The following is a 20,060-nucleotide window of genomic DNA, read 5'->3' as shown; positions in this document are numbered from 1 at the left end:
CTCAAAGGCAGTGATGGATAAAGTGTTGGAGATGGGAGAAGGCATCAAAGTCACAGATGCTCCAGTCCACACCAGAAGGGATGATTTGGTTGCCAATAAATCAAAGAAAAGAGAACTTTCAAACAGCAGTGCTAATGGTTAGCAAATTAACTTTACAATTTTCTTTTCAATATCATTTCTTGCCTTTTCTTAATTTTTAAAAATGAATTGCATTTTATTCAGCAATTGTTAAAATAGTATTTTAGAGATGGTACATTTTTATCATTTAATTTTGACAAAAATACCCTTGTTGAAAAAATTGCCTGGCTACAGGGAAAGAGCATAGATGTTGGTAAAAAGGATAGCTTTTTAAAAGCCCTTATATGTGACCTAAATTATCTGTTTCTCTACAAGATTGCATTAATCCATTTCAACATGGTGTTAACCATGGCTCAGTGATAGCAGTTTTGCTTCAGAGTCAGATGGAACAGATGGAAATACAGTCCAGAAATTTGAATATGTAAGCTGATGTGTTGGTGCTTTACTGTAGGAATGTTGCATTGTCAGAGTTCTAGCTATTTCACTGACTCATTGAACTGAAGCTTCAGGTGGACCTAAAATATCCCATGACACTAGTAGGACTTGCACAGTGGAGATCTTGTCAGATCCTGGTTAGCACTTAGCAGTCAACTAATTGCTCTTTCTGTAAATTTCAATTTGAACTATCACTGAAAAAGATTGTTGATTATTTGTTTCATCACTGATTGTGGTATCTTGTTGTTTCAAATTGGCTACCATGCTGCCCTGGCAGTGAGTGACCTCTGAAAAGAACTGTATAAATATGGACTCATCCATTCTTTCATTGGTACTATCTGAATTGATGTTGCTTTCTAGTTTATTGTTTCACCCATTAAGGCAAGCTATTCAAGTGATCTGTCACTCAATGCATAGAAAGGAGCAACCTTATAAATGTTTTTATTCATGTCCTGGCCAATTTGTTTTCTCAATGAAACAGTTTAAGTGTAATCTCAAGACTTTAAAAGTAAGATTAGAGCTATCCAGTTATTTATGTATGCTGTATTGTTCTAATGGCACCTTGGAAGAAGGTAGTGATGTTGAACTTTTTTGCTTTTGACCATTTTATATGTGGATCTCGGTGGTTTAGTAAGGAATAGATGTCCATTTAGGCATTAGACATGACTTAAGTTGGTGTGTTGTGCATCAGCTCCAGAATAATGTTCCACTTGTTTTTACGACAAAGTGATTGCTGCCCTTGTAAGAACATTTTTTTAATATAGTAGATTTCCTTTCAGCTGCTGCTTTGAAATTGCCAGAATAAATTGTGGGTCATTCTGTTTTATGAAGCTGGAATAACTAGAAGCCAAGTTGAGACTGTGAAGCAAAAGCAAAATACTGAAATAAAATCAAAAAATGCTTGAAGTTCCCAGCAGGTCAGACAGCATCTCAGGAGAGAAACAGAGATAATATTTGATATTAAGTCATTTATCTAAGAGATTGACTTTTTATTTTCTGGGAAGGCTGCCTTACCTGCTCAACATTTTTCTTTAAATGTTCCAAGCCAATTTTGGTTCTGAATGTTACAACTGCAGAGGGAGGATGGTTCTAAATGTCTGGGCTGAAGTCATGTAGCTGCTTTAAATAAGTTGTGTTATTATTCATGTTGTTTAGTGTTAAGCTTGGTTGTCTCTTAATTACTGATGTCAGTAAAATTCCTCTTAAAGAATCTCCTTTTAATGAAAATAGCAAACTACGCAAGGTCCACGTGAAGAATTATACTTCCATAACTATTAAATGGACATATTTATTTTATAGAAAATTGATTATTCTTAAATTGGAGCTGAATAAAATTAAGTAGAAAGAAAAGATTACAATGGACAATGTGCTGACCCTGTAAAGATTCCAGTGATGTTGCAGAACCATCAGAAAATGTAATTTTTTTTTAATGCGAGTTTCTGTCATACATTTTCTATCAGCTGAACAGATAAGCAAGTGACTTTCTCCTGGATAGCAGTGACTCCTGAGTCAAATGCAAGGACAATCCTGGTTTTCCCTATTTTTATGTTCATTTTTTTACCCTGAGGGGAAAGAGATTATATTGTTAGCTACTTTAACAGAAGTTCCCTGTTAAACCTTAGTTTTACTTATTCATCAATACAATGCATATACCACACTACGTGACAAAAAAGGACTTTATCATGCGTTTTACTATGAGACCAAGTATGAATGTTATTATCAAGACATGTTCTGTTTAATTTCACTAACAGTTCGTATAAACATGCAAATTGGAAGCAGAAATGGCCTCTTGGCCCCTTGAATCTGCTCCGCCATTCAAGAAGATGGTAGCTGACCTGATTATTCCACCTTCCAGTGATAACCTTTCACCCCCTTATGAAGAATGTAACTGCTACTGCCTTAAAAATACTCAAAAACTTTGCTTCTACCACCTTTTGAGGAAAGGAATTTCAAAAACTCATGCCCTATCAGAAAAAGCAATTTCCTCAGTACCACTTCCCTGATAATTAGTAAGTTCCTGCAATACTCAGAATTTTACCTGTTCCGATATGAACTGCAGGCAAACTTCATGACAGTATTAATTTTGCAGATGTGTCTTAACATCAATAGGTACTTTCACATGCCTGCTTTCGAACAAAATAAATGTGAATACTAAAAAGAATTAACTAAATGAAGCTGACTTTCCACATCACTTCTTTGAATTAAAAATAAAATCACTTTTTTTTCTGGGAAAAATCAAATAGAATTGGGGAACTTAAATTCAGAAATCCAGAGAGACTTCATAAATCCATGTAGTAAAAGTCTTACTGTCTCTATGAACTAGTGACCTTAATTACAAACCCTTTGAAGAATGTGATTCCTACTTCTCCTTAAAAAAAACTTGTTCAACCATTGTATATTAATAATCCTTTTAAATATTACGACTTCAACTGGTAGCTTTTTTTAAAAAATGAGTGAAATAGCTCTCTTAACTGCAGTGCACAACTGTGAAATTTTGTGCCTTTTAAATGTTTTTGGACACTAATAACTAATCTTCAATTTGAAAAGTATTACATAATTATGTTTATTTTAACAGAAAAGATAAAAGAACAACTTTCTGCACCAGAAAAGGCTGATGAGAAAGATACTTGCATGGAATTTGACACAACACTTGAATGCACTGGAAACGGCAGCCGAGATGTCGATCACACCAGAATCCCAGGCCTGGATGGCTTTCCTTCTAGTCGACCATCAACTCCTTTATCTGAACCTCAGGTTGAAGTTCCAGTCTGTATGGCACCATCCACCAGCTCGAATCAAAGGGAGGCTCGACAGATTTCAAAAGAGACTGAAGTGAAGAAAGTTAGTGCTCCTACGCAGGTTCTTGTGAACCAACAGAAGACACTGCTGCATCAGCCTGACACTCCAGCACAAGCCAAGAACTTCTCGTCTAATTCTGCAGAAGTTAAGCCCAGTATTCAGCCAGACATTGTTGATCGCCCTGCCTCAATTGGCAATTCCCAAAAAGCTGTGCAGCCCCCTGTTTCAGAAAGCTGCAAGACCCCCGTAATGGTGGTCAGTTTAACTCCTGAGGCTATAAAAGAGAAGCAGACCTTTTACAACAAACTCTACAAAGCTATAGCGTGGAAGTTGGTGTCAGCTGGTGGTTTCAGCAATGAGCTTAACCATTTGAGCATTTTGACTAACTGCATACAGTCAGTAAAGGGGACCCTTGAAAGTGTGTGTGTTCCCCTGAAAGATATTTCTGAATTGCATTTACCACAAAGCTCTGCACGTGAAGGGATTGTTTGTGAACTAAGGTGCAAGGCTGTGTATTTGGCAACAGGATATGGCAAATGCAAAGTGAGTGCCAAAGACATGGCAGCAAAAGAGGCAATGAAATTGTTCTTGAAACACAGGGTTACGGTGAAGATATGTAAAAGAAAATTCAAAGGAAGTGAAATTGAGGATTTAGTACTTTTGTGTGAAGAATCATATCGGTTAAACCTAGCTCCTGCATTAGTGAATCCCTCAGAACCTAATACAAGGTAAAAAAAAAAAAAGAAGCGTTTTGTAAATCTTCTAATGAAGTAATTGGAAAAGTGTTATGTGTGTGTATATACTTAGAAAAATGCAACAGAATTCTTATATTACTTGATGATTGTAAAAGGCACATATTGCAGTTGTAGTTAGTTGTTTGTTTCGTTTGAGATAAAAAAATGAAAGCTGCAGTGCCTTACAATTTCTAAAATTGAAAGAAATATTGTGGTCAAGTTTTTTTTTTCTGGACTGTTGGTGCAAATCTAATATGAATAAGTACTATTGAACTTGAAGTACCCTTCAATTTACAATAATTAATGTTCTTACGACTACTTGAATTAGCATAAAGGAGAAACAGACAATATATCTTGTATTTTTTTTGTAATGTGTATAGTAGATCCTCTGTGATACTCCATCATTGTGTCCAGGTACTAATTGAAGTGCCCTCTTATTCCACGCCAGCAATATGACTTAATTTCAAAATAAAGCTGTCTATGTACCAGTTATGGATAACCCCCACAACGTGTGTTTATAAATGATCAAATAAAAATAAAATTCTGTAGATGCTGGACATCTAAAAAGCAAAGTACTAGTGAAATTCAAATCTGGCAGCATCTGTGGAAAGAGAGCTGATGTTTTGAGTCCAATGTCACTTCAATCATCGGAAGATTCTAAAACAGTAATATCTTCCCATTTTAATTTGTTAACTATCAATTTATTCAAAAGTGTTGGAACTGTAGGTTTATGGAATTGGTCCCTAAAATCTAGGTTAAAAGCACTGAAACTGAATTTAATTGGATAAATAACTAGAAAGAGAAAAGATTCAGTCATGTGACCAGTCTTTTGGTCACCGAGCAAGTTAGCATACCTTTGGTCAGGGAACCATGTATACTTTAGACTGAACAGAGTCTGGAATAAAGCATACTACCTATTTCAGGTCGAAGATTCTGATCATATCACAGTGCTGCTTTCACTGGACTTAAATTTAACTACGAGACTGACATTTCACATTAGGTGGATGCTTCAGTTGTATTTTGTTTGCAAATCAGCAATGAGCTGCAACTCTATTTTGATTGAACAGGTATCATTCCTAACCCTAAACTGATGTGGCAACCCAGTGAAAGCAATGATCCAACCGACCCAAATTCTGAACTTGATCTAAAATGACACATTCTATTCTAAAGTTTGCTTTAAATAAATTTTATACAACCTCGTGAAAAACGTATCATTTTTGCTGCTCTCAGCTACTTACCTTTCACTTGAGGCAGAAGTGTTCACCCTTTTAATGTTTTATTTTCTATTGCTTGTAAACACTATTAAAATCTCTAGTTCTCCCATCAGTTAAAGAAACATTATAGCACCGAGTTTCCAATATGCTAATGTAGAATTGGTTTAAGATTTTTTCATTTGTCAATTTTTAATTTTTTTAATAGTTTCTGATTTTATTTTGTTATTTTAATGTATCAGCCAACATTTCAATGCCTTAGCCACACATTTGATGCCATCACAATTTAAAATAAAGTCAATTCGGAACTAACAAATTGAAACACTAAGATATTGAATTAATACAACTATTGTGTCATACAGCAAATGCTTTCTTACTAACAGAGTCAGCAGAAGCTGATTATCTAGAGCAAACTATGGACTTTACAGACAATTCTAGTTAGTGAAGGGAGCTGCGTAGTAAGGAATAACTGCTATACCTTGTATTGACAGATAAGTTTAGATGATGGGAGCTGAAAGGCAGATGTGTACAAGCAATGGAATGGATGTAGTATTGAAATTGAGCCCGAAATAGTTAGTATCTTAATTTCTTGAAATAATTACCTGGATGACAAATATTGACCTTTTCAATACCTGACAAAAACCTGCGTAATATGTAGTTTTAATTGTAAGATTCTCAATGGGAGCTATAATCAAAATATATTTTAATTCAGTTTTAATTGATACTGTACATGACTTAATGAGCAGGATAACCACAAACTAGACGGTGAAGGGAAGAGATCAAAGATTTTTACTGTTGCACTTAAGTTGCATCTTATGTATTTTGTGATTTCGTTCGAATGTAAGGTTTTGTCTTTAACCTTTCTATGTCATAGCCTGTATTTATCAGAGGATTTTGGTACATTAGAATGGATGTGGGAAATATTTGTATTGTCTGTCTCCTCGAATTGTTGAAACCAGAAGTTCAGTGATAGATTTTTGTCATTCATGACTTGAATTGTGTAGAAGGAATATTTGGAATGACACACCATCAGGCTGATCCACCGGCATTTAGAAGCTCAGATTGGAAGGCTGGTTTTCATTGAGAGTTCACTTCCCTTTCTGGCTGAGGTTACCATGGAGGACTCTCCTCCTCAAACCTCTCCCCTCGCCTGAGGTATAGTGACCATCCAGGTAAAACCACCACCGTCTCTTTCTAACAAGAAAGCAGCCCTGTGGTCCAGAAGGACTATGGTGACTTTACCTCTCAAAGCCTTGAAACCCCTTCTGAAATATAATGCCAACAATGAAGACACTACTCCTTAGACCTACCTAGTGACTTATATTACATGGAAAGATAATATAAAGGGTAAGGATTCAATAATCTACAAATGTTGAAGTAAACAGTTCCTTTAATAAATGTTAACTTAGAATTGAGGATTAGTAGACAAAATACTGACTTTGGGAGAAATTAGACAGAACTGAAGTAATTCACAGAATTGTTACAGCATAGAAGAAGGCTTTTTCAGGCCTGCATGCCTGCACTGCCAGTCCAAATGAACAGTTCTCTCCGTGACATTCCCCAGCTGTCTCTTCATAACTCTGTACATTCTTTCTATTCAAATAGCAATCTACTTCCCTTCTGAATGTGTCAACTGCACCTACCTGTTATATTCTGTCCAGCAGTTCATTCTAACTCTCACTTCATCCTTCTCTTTTCCAATGAGAACAACCCTAATTTCCCCAACCTATATTGACTACTGATGCTCCCAATGCTGGAACCAATATCGAGAATCGTTTTGCATTTTCTCCAATGTGTTCGCATCCTCCCTAAAGTGAGGCACTTAGAATTGGACTCAATTAAAGTTTTCTTGAGGGAATGTTTTTGAATTCAGATTATATGGAAGGTTAGAATGTCATGGAAAATTGGTTTGTATCATAGACATTGAGAGACATCATCCACCTACCATCCATTTTTACAGTATTTACAGCACAGAAATGGCATTCTTCTCAATATGTTCATATCTTTGTTTATGCTTTGTGCAAGCTTCCTTCGACAATTTTATTTCCATAATATGGAGACCAGAACTGTTCACAGTATTTTAGCTGTGTTACAAACATGGTCCTGTGCAGGTTGAACACAACTTGCCTGCTTTTCAGTTCCACCCTTCTTGAAATGAAACCCATGTTCTGTGTGTGCTTTTCTTTATTAACCTGTGTTACTGTTTTGTGATTTGTCTGCCTATTTCACTCAACCCACTGCCCCCGATCCTTCTGCCATCTTCTGTCCTTTTGACGCTTATGCTCCAAGAGTATGAGGCCTCTTTATTCTTCACACCAAAATGCACTTCCTCATACTATGTTGAAGTGCATTTGGCAGTGACACTCAAAAATCAGTAAGTTTATTAATGTCGTCCTGTATATTGTCACAATCTTCCTCTGTGTTAATTAGACCTTCCCAAAATGGTGCGCAACCCCCTAATTCTGTTATAGCATTTTTGATTCCCAAGTTAGTTTAAGTTGTTCGTGTAAATAATGAACAGCAGTGGTCCAAGCACTGATCTCTGAGGCACCCAATTTTTACTATTAAAGAAGACTCCTATGCAGAAGAGTGGTGTTCCATTTAAAATTAATTTGAGTATTCTTTATATAGTAGTTCAGAGTAATCCTAAAACACAATTGTAAGCATTTGTTTTGCAATATTGAAATAGTCAAGCTTTCATAAGTAATTTTAATAGCTGTACAAGAGCATATCTGCTTTAAGACAGGAAAAATAATGACAGGGAGAGACCTGTTCACACTGTTAAATTGAACCTTAAAAATATTATTCTGTTCTTCACTTGGCAGGGGTCTCAGCTCTGCTTCCGGCTTTGAGATTCACCTAAATGCTTTTAAATACAAACGCCAATTTTTTGTCATTTTTCTAATTGAAAGGTTAGATGAAATTTATGTTGATCTACAGACAATTGGATATCTTTTTTGTGTTGTGAGCAACTTAACTTCAATAACATCGTTAGCTTAAGTAGACTTTAATCCCATTATTGACGAGTTTGATTAGAGTAGGATAAAAAAACAAAAAATTGTGAAAACCATTTCAGAAAATTCAGCAATTCAGGTAGCATCTGCAGAGCAAGGAACAGAGTTAGCATGGCATTTCATGAGAATTGGCTACAAAATGTTTAATTTTGCATTTTCAAATTACTATTGAAAATTGCTTTTGTGTGATATTGCAAGTGATTGTACTTTAATTAGGTTAAAACCGTCTTGTACTGAATCCCTTTTTCTGTCCCTTTTATATACACAGCAGTTAGGTAATTGGTTAAATAATTTGAAAATAGAGTTGATGCCACGCTCTTATGTTTTCAAATTTAAATATAATGTTACAATCTCCATACAGACCAATAATGATTTAAAGAAATTTGAAATCCCAGTTATTCATTGAAAAGAATGTACAAGATTCCATGTTTTAGACATCTTCTACGGTGACAGATTTCAAAACAAAACAAGTACTACTAATAATACATTTCATAAGCCCCTGTAACTACACCAAAAATCTGAACAGAATTCCTCCCATTCTACTTTTAATTTCAACCAAGAATTCCTTTTAACATGAAAGTTTTGAGACTGATCACTTAATTCTCCTGGAACCAATCCTAATCATAACCCAACGGATTATAAGAGTGCCCAGGAATTCAGTGATCCTCTTTCATTTCCCAGTTTTGGAAATCTCATTTTCTGCAAGGATTGCACAGCTGATCTCTTCTATTATCACTAGATTAATTTGACAGTGTTTTATTCCTCATCAGTTTAGACTTTTCATTCTCAACGGGGGTCTTGCAATTCCTGCGCAGTAATACCAAATCAGAAATGCTCCTGGTTCCTGATGACTCTTTGCCCCTTGTTCTTGTTTTTGCTGGGCACGGAGTGCCCTCTCAGAGTGACTGCCCCACAGGCTATGAAAACAGAAATATATTAAAACAAAACAATCTTCCCCTCTCAGCTATCTCTGTGGTCATGTGACAGATGGTCTGTTTTCAGAACCAGTTAAATTTTATTTTTCAAACAAAAGAAAGGGTTTAAATTGTAAAATCCTTCATGTACACAAGTCGCTATAAAACCATCCTTTGTTTTGGGGTAACTACGTGAGTTAGGAAGTCATATTGCAGCTGCACAGGATGTTGGTTCAGCCGCTTTTGAAGTATTGAGTACAATTCTGGTCTCCCTCCTATAGGAAGGATGTTGTGAAACTAGAAATGGTTCAGAAAAGATATACGAGGATGTTGCCAGGGTTGGGAGGTTTTGAGCTACAGGGAGAGCCTGAATAGTCTGGGGTCATTTTTCCTGGAGTGCTGGAGGCTAAGGTATGACCGTGTAGTGGTTGATAAAATCATGGGCATAGATAGGGTAAAGGGGCAAGGTCTTTTGCCTGGGCTAGCAGAGTCCAAAACTAGAGGGCATAGGTTTAAATTCAGACAGGAAAGATCTAAAAGGAACCTAAGAGGCAACTTTTTCACATAGAGGATGGTGCGTATTTGGAATGAGCTGTCAGAGGAAATGGTGGAGACTGGTATGATTACAATAATTAAAAAGCATTTGGATGGGAATATGAATAGGAAGTGTTTAGCAGGATATGGGCCTATAGCTAGCAAATGAGATTTACTTAAGGTATCTGGTTGGCATGGACAAGCTGGACCGAAGGGTCTGTTTCCGTGCGGTATATCTCTATGACTCACACTGTGGCTTCACCATTTTAATGCCCTTTGACCTGCAGTTACCCCAGGCCTGTCTGCCAGCTATCTAGATGAATCTTTTTTCACCCATCTACATTTAAAATCAGTCTTCAGAACCAGAATAATATCTTACAAACCAGAAGTTACAATCCTAGTACATAGTAATTTTAAGATTACGCACTTGTAACAGTAGGTTTCTGACCCATGAAATGATTAAGTGTGCACACAGCTAAAGAGAATGCATGTATTTCACTGATATTGGGACTATCAGTGTCATTGTGAAAGTGAATTAACAACATTCTGTTTGTGTAAAAAAAAAGGGTTTGTAAAATGATTAATATAGATGCATAAATGAAAATCCTTGGGGGGGTTGGATTGTGAAAGTAACTAAAGGGAGATTAATGAGACAACATTAGCAAAAATGTGAATGCCAAAATTAAGTTAGAGTCATAGTCAGACAGCACGGAAATAGACCCTTCAGTCCAACTAGTCCATGCAAACAGTGTTCCCAAACTAAACTAGTCCCACCTGCCTGTACTTGGCCCATATCCCTTCAAACCTTTCCAATTCATGAACTCATCCAAGTGTCTTTTAAATGTTGTAGCTGTACCTGCATCCACCACTTCCTCTGGAAGTTCATTCCACACATGAACCACTTCTTTGAAAAAAAAAAAAAAAATTGCCCATCATGTCTTTTTAAAATCTTTCTCCTCTCACCTTAGTAATATACCCCTAGTTTTGAACTCCCCCACCCTAGGGAAAAGACCCTGATCATCCACCTTATTTATACCCCTCATGATTTTATAAACCTCAATAAGGTCACCCCTCAGTCTCCTCTGTTCCAGGAGAAAAAGTCCCAACCTTTCCAGTCTATTTTTATATCTCAAACCCTCCATTTGCGGCAACATCCTAGTAAATATTTTCTGAAACCTCTCCAGTTTAATAATATTCTTGCTATAACAGGGCGATGAGAACTGCACACACTACTCCAGTTGCAATCATGCAGTGAGTTTGTGTAAAATACTTGTGTTTCAGGGTTCCAGTTCTTCAATATAGACCTTTAAATGTTATGAGAATTATTTCCTATAATCCTTCATGCACTGATAATGTTAAAGTTAATTCTTAAACATATTTCTTGCATCATTCAATGGTCTGAACAGGTAATGCAGTATGAGAAGAATTAATTTAATTTTGGCAATAAAATTCAAGATGTAGATTTGGGATGTTTTAAAATACTGTAACCAATCGGTTGCTTATTGAATTTAAAGATGTGTAGTACCTAGTAGGGCTGTTTTTATTGTATTTAGTGGATATTGTAAGTAAAGTTTATGCCAGAATGGGAGACAGAAAACAAGAGAGTCCCAATTTCAGTTTAGTAGATTTTATGTCTATTACATTTGAATTTAATGGCCAACAAGTAGCAATCTGACATACTGTTTGTTTGAATTTGAAAGTGGTCTCCTCTGTGCATTCTGGCCACCAGTGATCCTTACCAGGTTCAAAGCTTCAGCCATAAAGGTAGTGAAGCTGATTTAAAATGTAAAGAGCTCCTTGTCAGTATCAAATGTTCAGGTTACTACACTGTTTATTACAGGACCAGCACTGTGTACTATATTGTGAAAATTTAGAAGTCAGAATTTGTACAAGATTGCTGTCTACTACTGGCAACACATTTGTTAAAGCAATCTACTGATGCACCTTTACCTACTATAGTACGGTATGGTCAATTCTGAGTTGTGCTTGTAATCTTTTATCAATTCGTTAAAGTCAGTGATCTTCTATTCTAGATTTGGTGTAGGCTTTACACATCAATATAAGTTTGTTTCGGAACATGATGTATAAAACAAACCCTTTCAACTGTTCATCTTTTTGTTTTGTAATTTTAAATATTAAAAATATTTCATCTTTGGTACTGTTTTCTGCCCTCTTTTGTTGTAAACTGTTTATACGTAACAGCTGCTATAATGCATGCAACAACCCATTTTTCCTTGCAAAAAGGGAGACTTATCAGAATGTATTTGATTGAGGAGGAGAAATAGTGGACAGTGTGAAAAGGGATCATCATGAAACTTAGTTGCAGATTGAAAAGAGGGGATTTGAAAGCTAGGAGCAAGGAGGTAAAACAAGCAGCTAGGAATTGAATTTCAGAAGCCAAAGTGTGATGTTCATAGTGATGGTGCAGTTGGAGATGTGCCTCCCCAGTCTTTCAATCTCTGCTGCAATGCTTAAGGAAACCACTGGACACGTGCTGTCAAGCAGCAACATTAAGTTTTGTTCAATGAGGTTCTTCAGTCTGTCCACACTGCATGCCTTCTGCAAAGTCACCTGAGAAGCTGCCTGATTTTGTACAGAGATGATACTGCTTCAGTTAGCAACAAGGAAGACTTTCAGATTATGGCAAACAAATTCTTAAGTGCTGCAAAAGGTTTTGATCTCTAAATCAACGTCTCCTGAACTGAAGTTATGTTTTAGCCAGCGCTGGTGTAAGAGTCGATATCACTAGTCTCCAGGCTGTAGAAAGCCTTCGTACATTTGTGGTCTGTTCCCTATTTAATTATCTATGCATGCATCCACAAAGCAAGTTCTGAATCCAACAGACTCCATGATTATACCAGCAAGTGGATGGCATTAAGTTGAAGATGAAAATCAAAAAACTACAGGGTCTTTGCCCTTGTATGCTGCAAAATTCTGAATTTGCTACAAGCACCACAGCAAAGCTCTGGAATGTTTCAAAAATACCTGAATTCTCTCCAAAGAATTTATGGCAGGACAAGATCATGAATAACAAAGCTGTCCGTCATGCTGGGCTCAACAACTTGGAAACTACATTGCAGAAAGTTTAGCTCAGATGGGCAGGTCATGTCTTTTGTATGGAATGCCCAAGCAGATATTCTGTGGAGAATTGTCCTGGTAGACTAACAGTAAGGTTTTCGGTATAAATGTTTAAAAAAAAAATGAAGAAATCTTCTGTATTGCAGACAATCATTCAGCATGTTTTTGAGATCTATCCACACCAAACTCTCAATATCTAATGTACATGAAGCTGGCAAAAGAGAGCTGTAGTAGTTTCTCCAAGCATTAACAGCAAAAGTATGGACTGTCAGTTCTGTGAACACCCCAGTCAATCCTGAATTAGACTAATTAGGTATGACAGAACCCAGATAAGATGATGAAATCATTTATGGCTTAGACATATCCAAACAAGGAATTTACCTCAACAGATGGAGTGAATATTCATAAGTAATATGCTGTCAGGGAACCAAATAACTGCACAGAAAGAGAGGAAATCACTAAATTTGACTGGTTTAGGCCAGTGGAGGGAATTCAGAGGATGAGGCTCAAGAAGCCAATTTGTTGGAGTATGCAGAGCTTGGAAAGGAATGTAGAAATTTGTATTAAAAACAAAGATGAACAAACAATTATTCAAATAAAATTATCACCTGGTATTAGTTTTAAAGTATACAGTTTTTTTAATGTGTATAATTACACAAATGTGTACTTGTTTGACTGGATGTTTATCTTTGATTAATTTTAGTGAATAAAATAAGTGAGCAAAGCTCAAATTCTTTATGGACATTTCAACTGAATAATTAATTTCTTAACTGCTCATTCTAAGGAGACACAGATGCTGAGATGTAGCCCTCAATTTATTTTTAGGGCACAGTGAGATTTTCTCAGGGTAACTTTTGGATTTAGGGGGCTAAACATAGAAGACATGAGCAGAAGTAAGCCACAAGGCCCTTTGAGCTTGCTCCACCATTCGGTATGCTCAGTGCCAATCATCTAATGTGCCCTAATCCTGTTTTCTACAGATAGCCTATGACCCCCCCCCCCCCCCCCCCAAGCTCTAAGAACTGTATCTAACCCCTTATTGAAGACATTCAATATTTTAGCCTCAACCACTTTCTGTGGCAGAGAATTTCACATGCTCCCCACACTCAGAAGAAATCTCTCCTCATTTGAGTTCTAAATGGCCTATCCCATATCTTTAAACTGTGATCACTGGTTCCAGACTCCCCTGTCATTAGGAATATCTAGTCCTGTTACAAATTGTATAGGTTTCTATGAGATACCTGTCATTCTTCTGAACACTGGTCTAACTAACCCAATCTCTTCGTATGTTTGTACTGCCATCCTAGGAATCAGTCTGGTAAACCTTCATTGCAGTCCCTCCATCACCAGAACACCTTCCTCAGAAAAGGAGATGTAAACTGCACACAGTACTCTAGGTGTGGTCTCACCAAGACCCTGTGAAATTGTAGAGGACATCCTGCTCCTGTACTTGAATCCAAAGCTAACATACCATTTGCCCTCTTCATCGGCTGTTGTTCCTGCATGTGACTTTCAGCAACTGGTCTGCGTGGACACCCAGGTGTTATCAATCCATTTAGATTCAGATAATAATCTGCCTTTCTGTTTTTGCTACTCAAGTCATAGAATCATTGAGATGTACAGTACGGAAACAGACGCTTCGGTCCAACTCATCCGTGCTGATCAGATATTTAAATAAATCTAGTCCCATTTGCCAGCATTTGGCCTATATCCCTGTAAAGCCTTCCTATTCTTAAACCCATCTAGATGCATTTTAATGTTGTATTTGTACTAGCCTTCACCACTTCCCCTGCCAGCTCATTCCATACATGAACACTCTCTGTGTGAAAAAGTTGCCCTTCAGGTCCCTTTTAAATCTTTCCCCTCTCACTTCTAACCTATGCCCTCTACTTCTGGACTCCCCCACCCTGAGGAAAAGACCTTGGCTATTCATCCTATCCATGTCCCTTATGATTTTATAAACTTCTATAAGGTCACCCCTCCAGGGAAAATAGCCCCAGCCTACTCAGCCTCTTCCCTATAGCCCAAACCCTCCAACCTGGCAACATCCTTGTAAATATTTTCTGAACCCTTTCAAGTTTCACAACATCATCCCAAAGCAGGGAGAACAGAATTGCACACAGTATTTCAAAAGTGGCCTAACCAATGTCCTGTACAGCCACAACATGACCTCCCAACTCCTATACTCAATGTACTAATCAATAAAGGCAAGCATATCAAATGCCTTCTTCACTTTCTTATTCTCTTCTTAGAGAGTAACTCTTCTTAAATGATTCAGTCATAACACAAATACAGAAGGTAATGTTGAGGGCTTTTGTCAAGGTTTTCTTTGTTAAATAGATAGCATAAATACCAAAGATTGTACATATTGAGGCCTCAATTTGTGAGGCACCATAGAATCTCTACAGTGGAAACAGGCTATTCAGCCAGAGTGACTCACCTTCCCCAGCCCCTTCCCTAACCCTGTTAACTTTTTCCTATGGCTAACCCACATATCCCTCGACACTATGGGCAATTTAGCATGGCCAATCCACCTAACCTGCACATCCTTGGACTGTGGGAGAAAACTGGAACACCCAGAGGGGACCCATGCAGACATGGGGAGAATGTGCAAACTTCATACAGGCAGTCACCCAAGGTTGGAATTGGACCCAGGTCCCCGGCCCTGTGAGGCAGTAGTGCTAACCTCCAGGCCACCGTGCCACCGTGCCACCCCGGATGTAGCCATTAGTTACATTCATTTTGCCCATCAGAAAATATACCCATTGTTCCTACTTGGTATCTTGCTGCAGCCGATCTCCCAACTGGGTCAACAATATGCTTTCCATTTCATGTACTTTAACTTTAAGTAACAGTCTGTCATGAGAGACTTTATCAGATGCTTTCTGGAAGTCGATATAAGTAACATCAATAGACATTACTCTGACTGCTCCTTTAATCTCTTCAGCAAAAATAAATCATTGAAATTTTTCAGGCATGATCTTCATTTACAAATCTCTGATCATCTGAAATATTTCAGGGGGTTCACACACTCAACTCTTAAGTTCCTTGGCTTGATTTTGGTTTCTGCAATGTAAACCAGAGGAATGCTGGGATTCTTCAATTGTTGGCACCCCAGGACCTGGGAGAAAGGGGTGGAACCAGCTTGTTCCCATTCCTGTTATGAAACACTGAGATAAATTGTTTTATAATGTATTCATGGGATTTGGGTGTCGTTAGCTGGGCCAACATTTATTGTCCATCCATAGTTGCCCTTGAGAAGGTGATGGTGAGCTGCCTTGAACCACTACAGTCCACTTGCTGTAGTTCTACCCACAATGATGTAAGGGAGAGAGTTCCAGGATTTTGACCCAGTCACACTGTGTCCAGGGATGTGCAGGCTATGAGGGTTAGCCATGGGAAATACAGGGATAGGGGGTGGGTCTGGATGGGATGCGGTTTGAAGGGTTGGTTTGGACTTGATGGGTGGCATGGCCTGCTTCCACACTATAGGGATTCTATGATTGTCAAGACCAGTCAGGATTTTATAAACTTCAAATGATTCCCTCGATCTCCTAAATTCCAGTAAAAACAAGCACTGCCTGTCCAATCTATCCTCATAAGACAATCTTATCATTTCAGGTATCAAGCTAGTAAATGTTTTCTGAACTGCCTCCAACACACATACATCCTTCCTTAAATAAGGAGACCAAAACTACACACACACTATTTGATATACTCTACATAACTGAAGCATAAACTTGTGAGGCTTTTGTCCAATTCCTCTTATAATAAAGGATAGCAGTCCATTCACCTTCTTACTCACTTGCTGTACCTTGACACTAACTTTCTGTGATTTATGTAAAGAGACACATGAACAGGCAGGCAACAGCACATGCAGACCATGTACAGGCAGATGGGATTAGTTTAGAATGGCATCATGGTTGGCAGAGAATTGTGGGCCGAAGGATCTGTTCTGCTGTACTTTTTTATGTCTTATGGGCAAGAACACATAGATTCTTCTGCGCCACAGAATTCTGCAGTTATTTTCTATTTAAATAATACTCTGCCTTTTTATTCTTCATGACAAAGTGAACAACTTCTCATTTGCCCACATCATACTACATCTGCCAATTTTTGTCCACTCACTTGGTCTATCTATAACCAGTCTGCACTTTGTTGTGTCGTCTTCACAACACTTTCCCACCTATCACAGAATCCTTGCAGTGCAGGTAGAGGTCATTCAGCGTATCATGTCTGCACCAACCCTCCAAAGAACACCTCAACCTATCTCAGCATTGATGATGGATAATCCACCTGGCCTGGTGGATTATCCCTGGACACAACAGGGCAATTTGGCATGGCCGATCAACCTAACCTGCATGTCTTTGAACTGTGGAAGGAAATTGGAGCACCCAGCAGAAGCTCGCACAGACATGGTGAGAACATGCAAATGCCATCCAATGTACCCACAGCCACAATCAAACCCAGATCCCTGGAACTGTCAGGTAGCAGTGCTAACCAATATGCCACCCATCTGTCAAATGTCATCAGATGTAATTTTATCCACTATGCCTTCAATCTCTTCATCTGGCAGCAGCACGGTGGCTCTGTGGTTAGCACTGCAGCCTCACAGCACCAGGGACCCAGGTTTGATTCCAGCCATGGGTGACTGTCTGTGTGGACTTTGCACATTCTCCCCGTGTCTGCGTGGGTTTCCTCCCACAATCCAAAGATGTGTAGGCTAGGTGGATTGGCCATGCTAAATTGCCCATAGTGTTCAGGGGTGTGTGGGTTATAGGGGGATGGGTCTGGGTGGGATACTCCAAGGGTTGGTGTGGATTTGTTGGGCCAAAGGGCCTGTTTCCACACTGTAGGGATTCTATGATGATATCTGAGTTATTATTTTAAAAATTGGCAATTCAGCATAGAATCACAGGAAACGTCACTCATCACATCCTGCCAAACTGGAAAAGACCCATTCATAAATATCATTCAGAGATAGTAAGACCTGCCGACACTGGAGTCAGAGATAACACAGTGTGGAGCTGGAAGAACACAGCAGGCCAGGCAGTATCAGTGGAAGAGGAAAGTGGATGTTTCAGGTCGGGACCCTTCTTCAGAAATGGGGAGGGGGAAGGGAGCTCAGAAATAAATAGAGAGGAGGGATGGGGCTGGGAACATCGGTGGGATGGTGATAGGTGAGTGGTGGTGGGGCTTCGTCAGTGGGATGGGAGGAGCGCATAGTGGGAGAGAAAATGAACAGGTTGTGTCAGGTCAAGGAGGTGGGGATGAGACGGAGGATTGGACACGGGATGACGCCGAGGATGGGGAGATTTTGAAACTGGTGAATTCCATGGCCTGAACGTGGAATTCACCAGTTTTAAAATCTCCCCACCCCTGGCCTCATCCCATGTCTAACCCTCCCTCTCATTCCTGCCTCCTTGACCTGACACAACCTGTCCATCTTCTCTCCCACCTATCCACCCCACCCATCCCACTGACCAATCCCCACCACTCCCTATCTGCACTCATTTACTTTCCCCAGCCCCACCCCCACTCCTCTCTATTTTTTTCTGAGCTCCCTTTCCCCCTCCCCATTTCTGAAGAACGGTCCCGACCTGAAACATCAACTTTCCTGCTCTTCTGATGTTGCTTGGCGTGCTGTGCTCCTCCAGCTCCATACTGTGTTATCCCATTTATAAATATCTCTGTTTTCTACCAGTTGGCCAGACTTCTAGCCAGGCTAGTATCTCACCTTCACACTGTCATGTTATAGATTGTGAAACAATACGGATGAGGAACCATGTTAAACACTTCCTATAAATCCAACTACAGTACATTTATGGGCTCACATTTCTGCACATTGAATGTTAATCCTTCAAAGAATGCCACCAAATTGGGTTAACAGGACTTCCATCTTGCAGAACCGTGCTACCCTTCCTGATTACCACGAGCTTTTCCAAGCACATTTTCATTTATTTACATGTTGTTCACTGATAACTAATTAGCCGATCTGCATTCATTTCAGATGCAGTTCCAGCGTTTTGCTGTTATTGGGGGAAAGTATGCTAATTAGCATAATCATATGCAGTTCTGACATTTCCGAAACCATCTTATTTATTTTGCTAAATGCCACAAATAGACAAGAATGTAAACTCCCATTATTTGTAAAGAAATGAACAAACAACCACTGTGCCTGTGGCAAACTTTCAGGTTCCACAACTGTAAAGTGACTGTTACACTGTTGACATATAAACTCCTGTCGTCCCCAAATGAACATCGAGGCATTCTGAAGACCTGCTTACTAGGCTACTAACGGAGGACTTTAGTTTCTCTTCATTCTAAATGCGCCTAGGGGAAAGTCCCCGGACCCGTGGCAGTAAATGCCCCGCTTTGAAGCGGTTCCCCTTGTCTGTAGCTTCCGCACTGAAAGCGCCAAGATGTTCTCCACGACGGAGCGCGCGGACACAGATGGGGCATCCGTCTAAGCCGGAAGTTACGCAGGTAATGTACAAAGTACATCAACAACACGGGGCTCATTCTCAGAATGTCCGCTTTTTAACGGCCATTGCCATGGACACCGTCTCCATGGTCACCAACCGTTAGAGGTGGTATCGACGCCCTTCCAGCACCAAGTTTTATTTTCCTCCTTCAAAGGCGAAGTTCGAAGTATATATAATTCCCTCCGACGGCCTGGCTGTAATCACCACAGATTATCAGAATACGATCGTATTTTGTTTTTTTTAATCGAGAGCAGACGCGGTCGAGGTCACGTGACGCGGGCGAGTGCGAAGGCGCGGAGCGGAGCCAGGCCGTACCGGACCCCGGGCTTGTTTGGAGAGTTTACCGGGGCGGCCGCCAGCAGGACTATGCTGGGGCTCGGGCAGTGCCCCAAGGCCCGGCTCTCCGGTTATGTGGAGGACTACTTGGAGAGTGTGGAGGCGTTACCGCTGGAGCTGCAGCGGAGCGTCTCCCTTCTGAGGGAGATCGACACCCAGTACCGAGGTGAGACGGGGAGAAGGGGCCGTCTGCTCGCTGAGTTCATAGCCGCCGCTGCTGCTGCGCCGGCCGGGAGGGAGGGTGAAGGAGGAGGAAGGGGGTGCGTGGCGGAAACAGCGAGATACTTTGGGTACCTGGCTTGGATTTTGCACGTCGCCTTTCCCCCTTCCACATTCTTGCCCCCTCATCCACATTCTTGCCCCCTCATCCACATTCTTGCCCCCCCATCCACCATTCCTGCCCCCTCATCCACGTCCCCCCCCCCCCCCACCACTTCCCCGC

The 20,060-nt window shown here is 39.6% G+C and overlaps 3 protein-coding genes across 4 annotated transcripts in view; 2 read left to right on the top strand and 1 right to left on the bottom strand.

The window, feature by feature from the left end:
* LOC109920854 overlaps positions 1-20,060 on the bottom strand; it is a 174,135-nt gene that overhangs the window by 36,033 nt on the left and 118,042 nt on the right. The window lies entirely within an intron of this gene.
* Positions 7-11,875, top strand: LOC109938417 (CDKN2A-interacting protein-like). Its single transcript, XM_020536824.2, has 2 exons — positions 7-137; positions 3,089-11,875. Exons 1-2 carry the CDS (start codon positions 14-16, stop codon positions 4,042-4,044), a joined length of 1,080 nt encoding a protein of 359 aa, XP_020392413.2. The 5' UTR covers positions 7-13; the 3' UTR covers positions 4,045-11,875.
* Positions 19,072-20,060, top strand: part of ing2 (inhibitor of growth family, member 2) — a 4,143-nt gene continuing 3,154 nt past the window's right edge. The window contains exons 1-2 of one of the 2 annotated variants that reach the window (XM_048621414.1): positions 19,072-19,283; positions 19,537-19,784. In XM_048621414.1, the coding sequence (XP_048477371.1) occupies positions 19,649-19,784 (136 nt within the window). In that variant the 5' untranslated portion in view covers positions 19,072-19,283; positions 19,537-19,648. Of the gene's footprint in view, positions 19,785-20,060 lie in introns of both variants that reach the window. The other variant, XM_020521760.2, reaches the window with a different exon arrangement.

This window comes from Rhincodon typus, chromosome 3 (genome assembly GCF_021869965.1).
Source record: "Rhincodon typus isolate 14 chromosome 3, sRhiTyp1.1, whole genome shotgun sequence".
Lineage (NCBI taxonomy): Eukaryota > Metazoa > Chordata > Chondrichthyes > Orectolobiformes > Rhincodontidae > Rhincodon > Rhincodon typus.
The sequence above is the reverse complement of the archived record's forward strand: the minus strand, read 5'-3'. Positions and strand labels throughout refer to the sequence as shown.

What these genes read in the sequence shown, in the direction of transcription:
- LOC109938417 (XM_020536824.2), top strand. Translation starts at nt 14, where the DNA reads ATGGATAAAGTGTTGGAGATGGGAGAAGGCATCAAAGTCACAGATGCT. An exon ending in TTCAAACAGCAGTGCTAATG is followed by an intron (nt 138 to 3,088) that starts GTTAGCAAATTA and finishes TTATTTTAACAG; the next exon opens with AAAAGATAAAAGAACAACTT.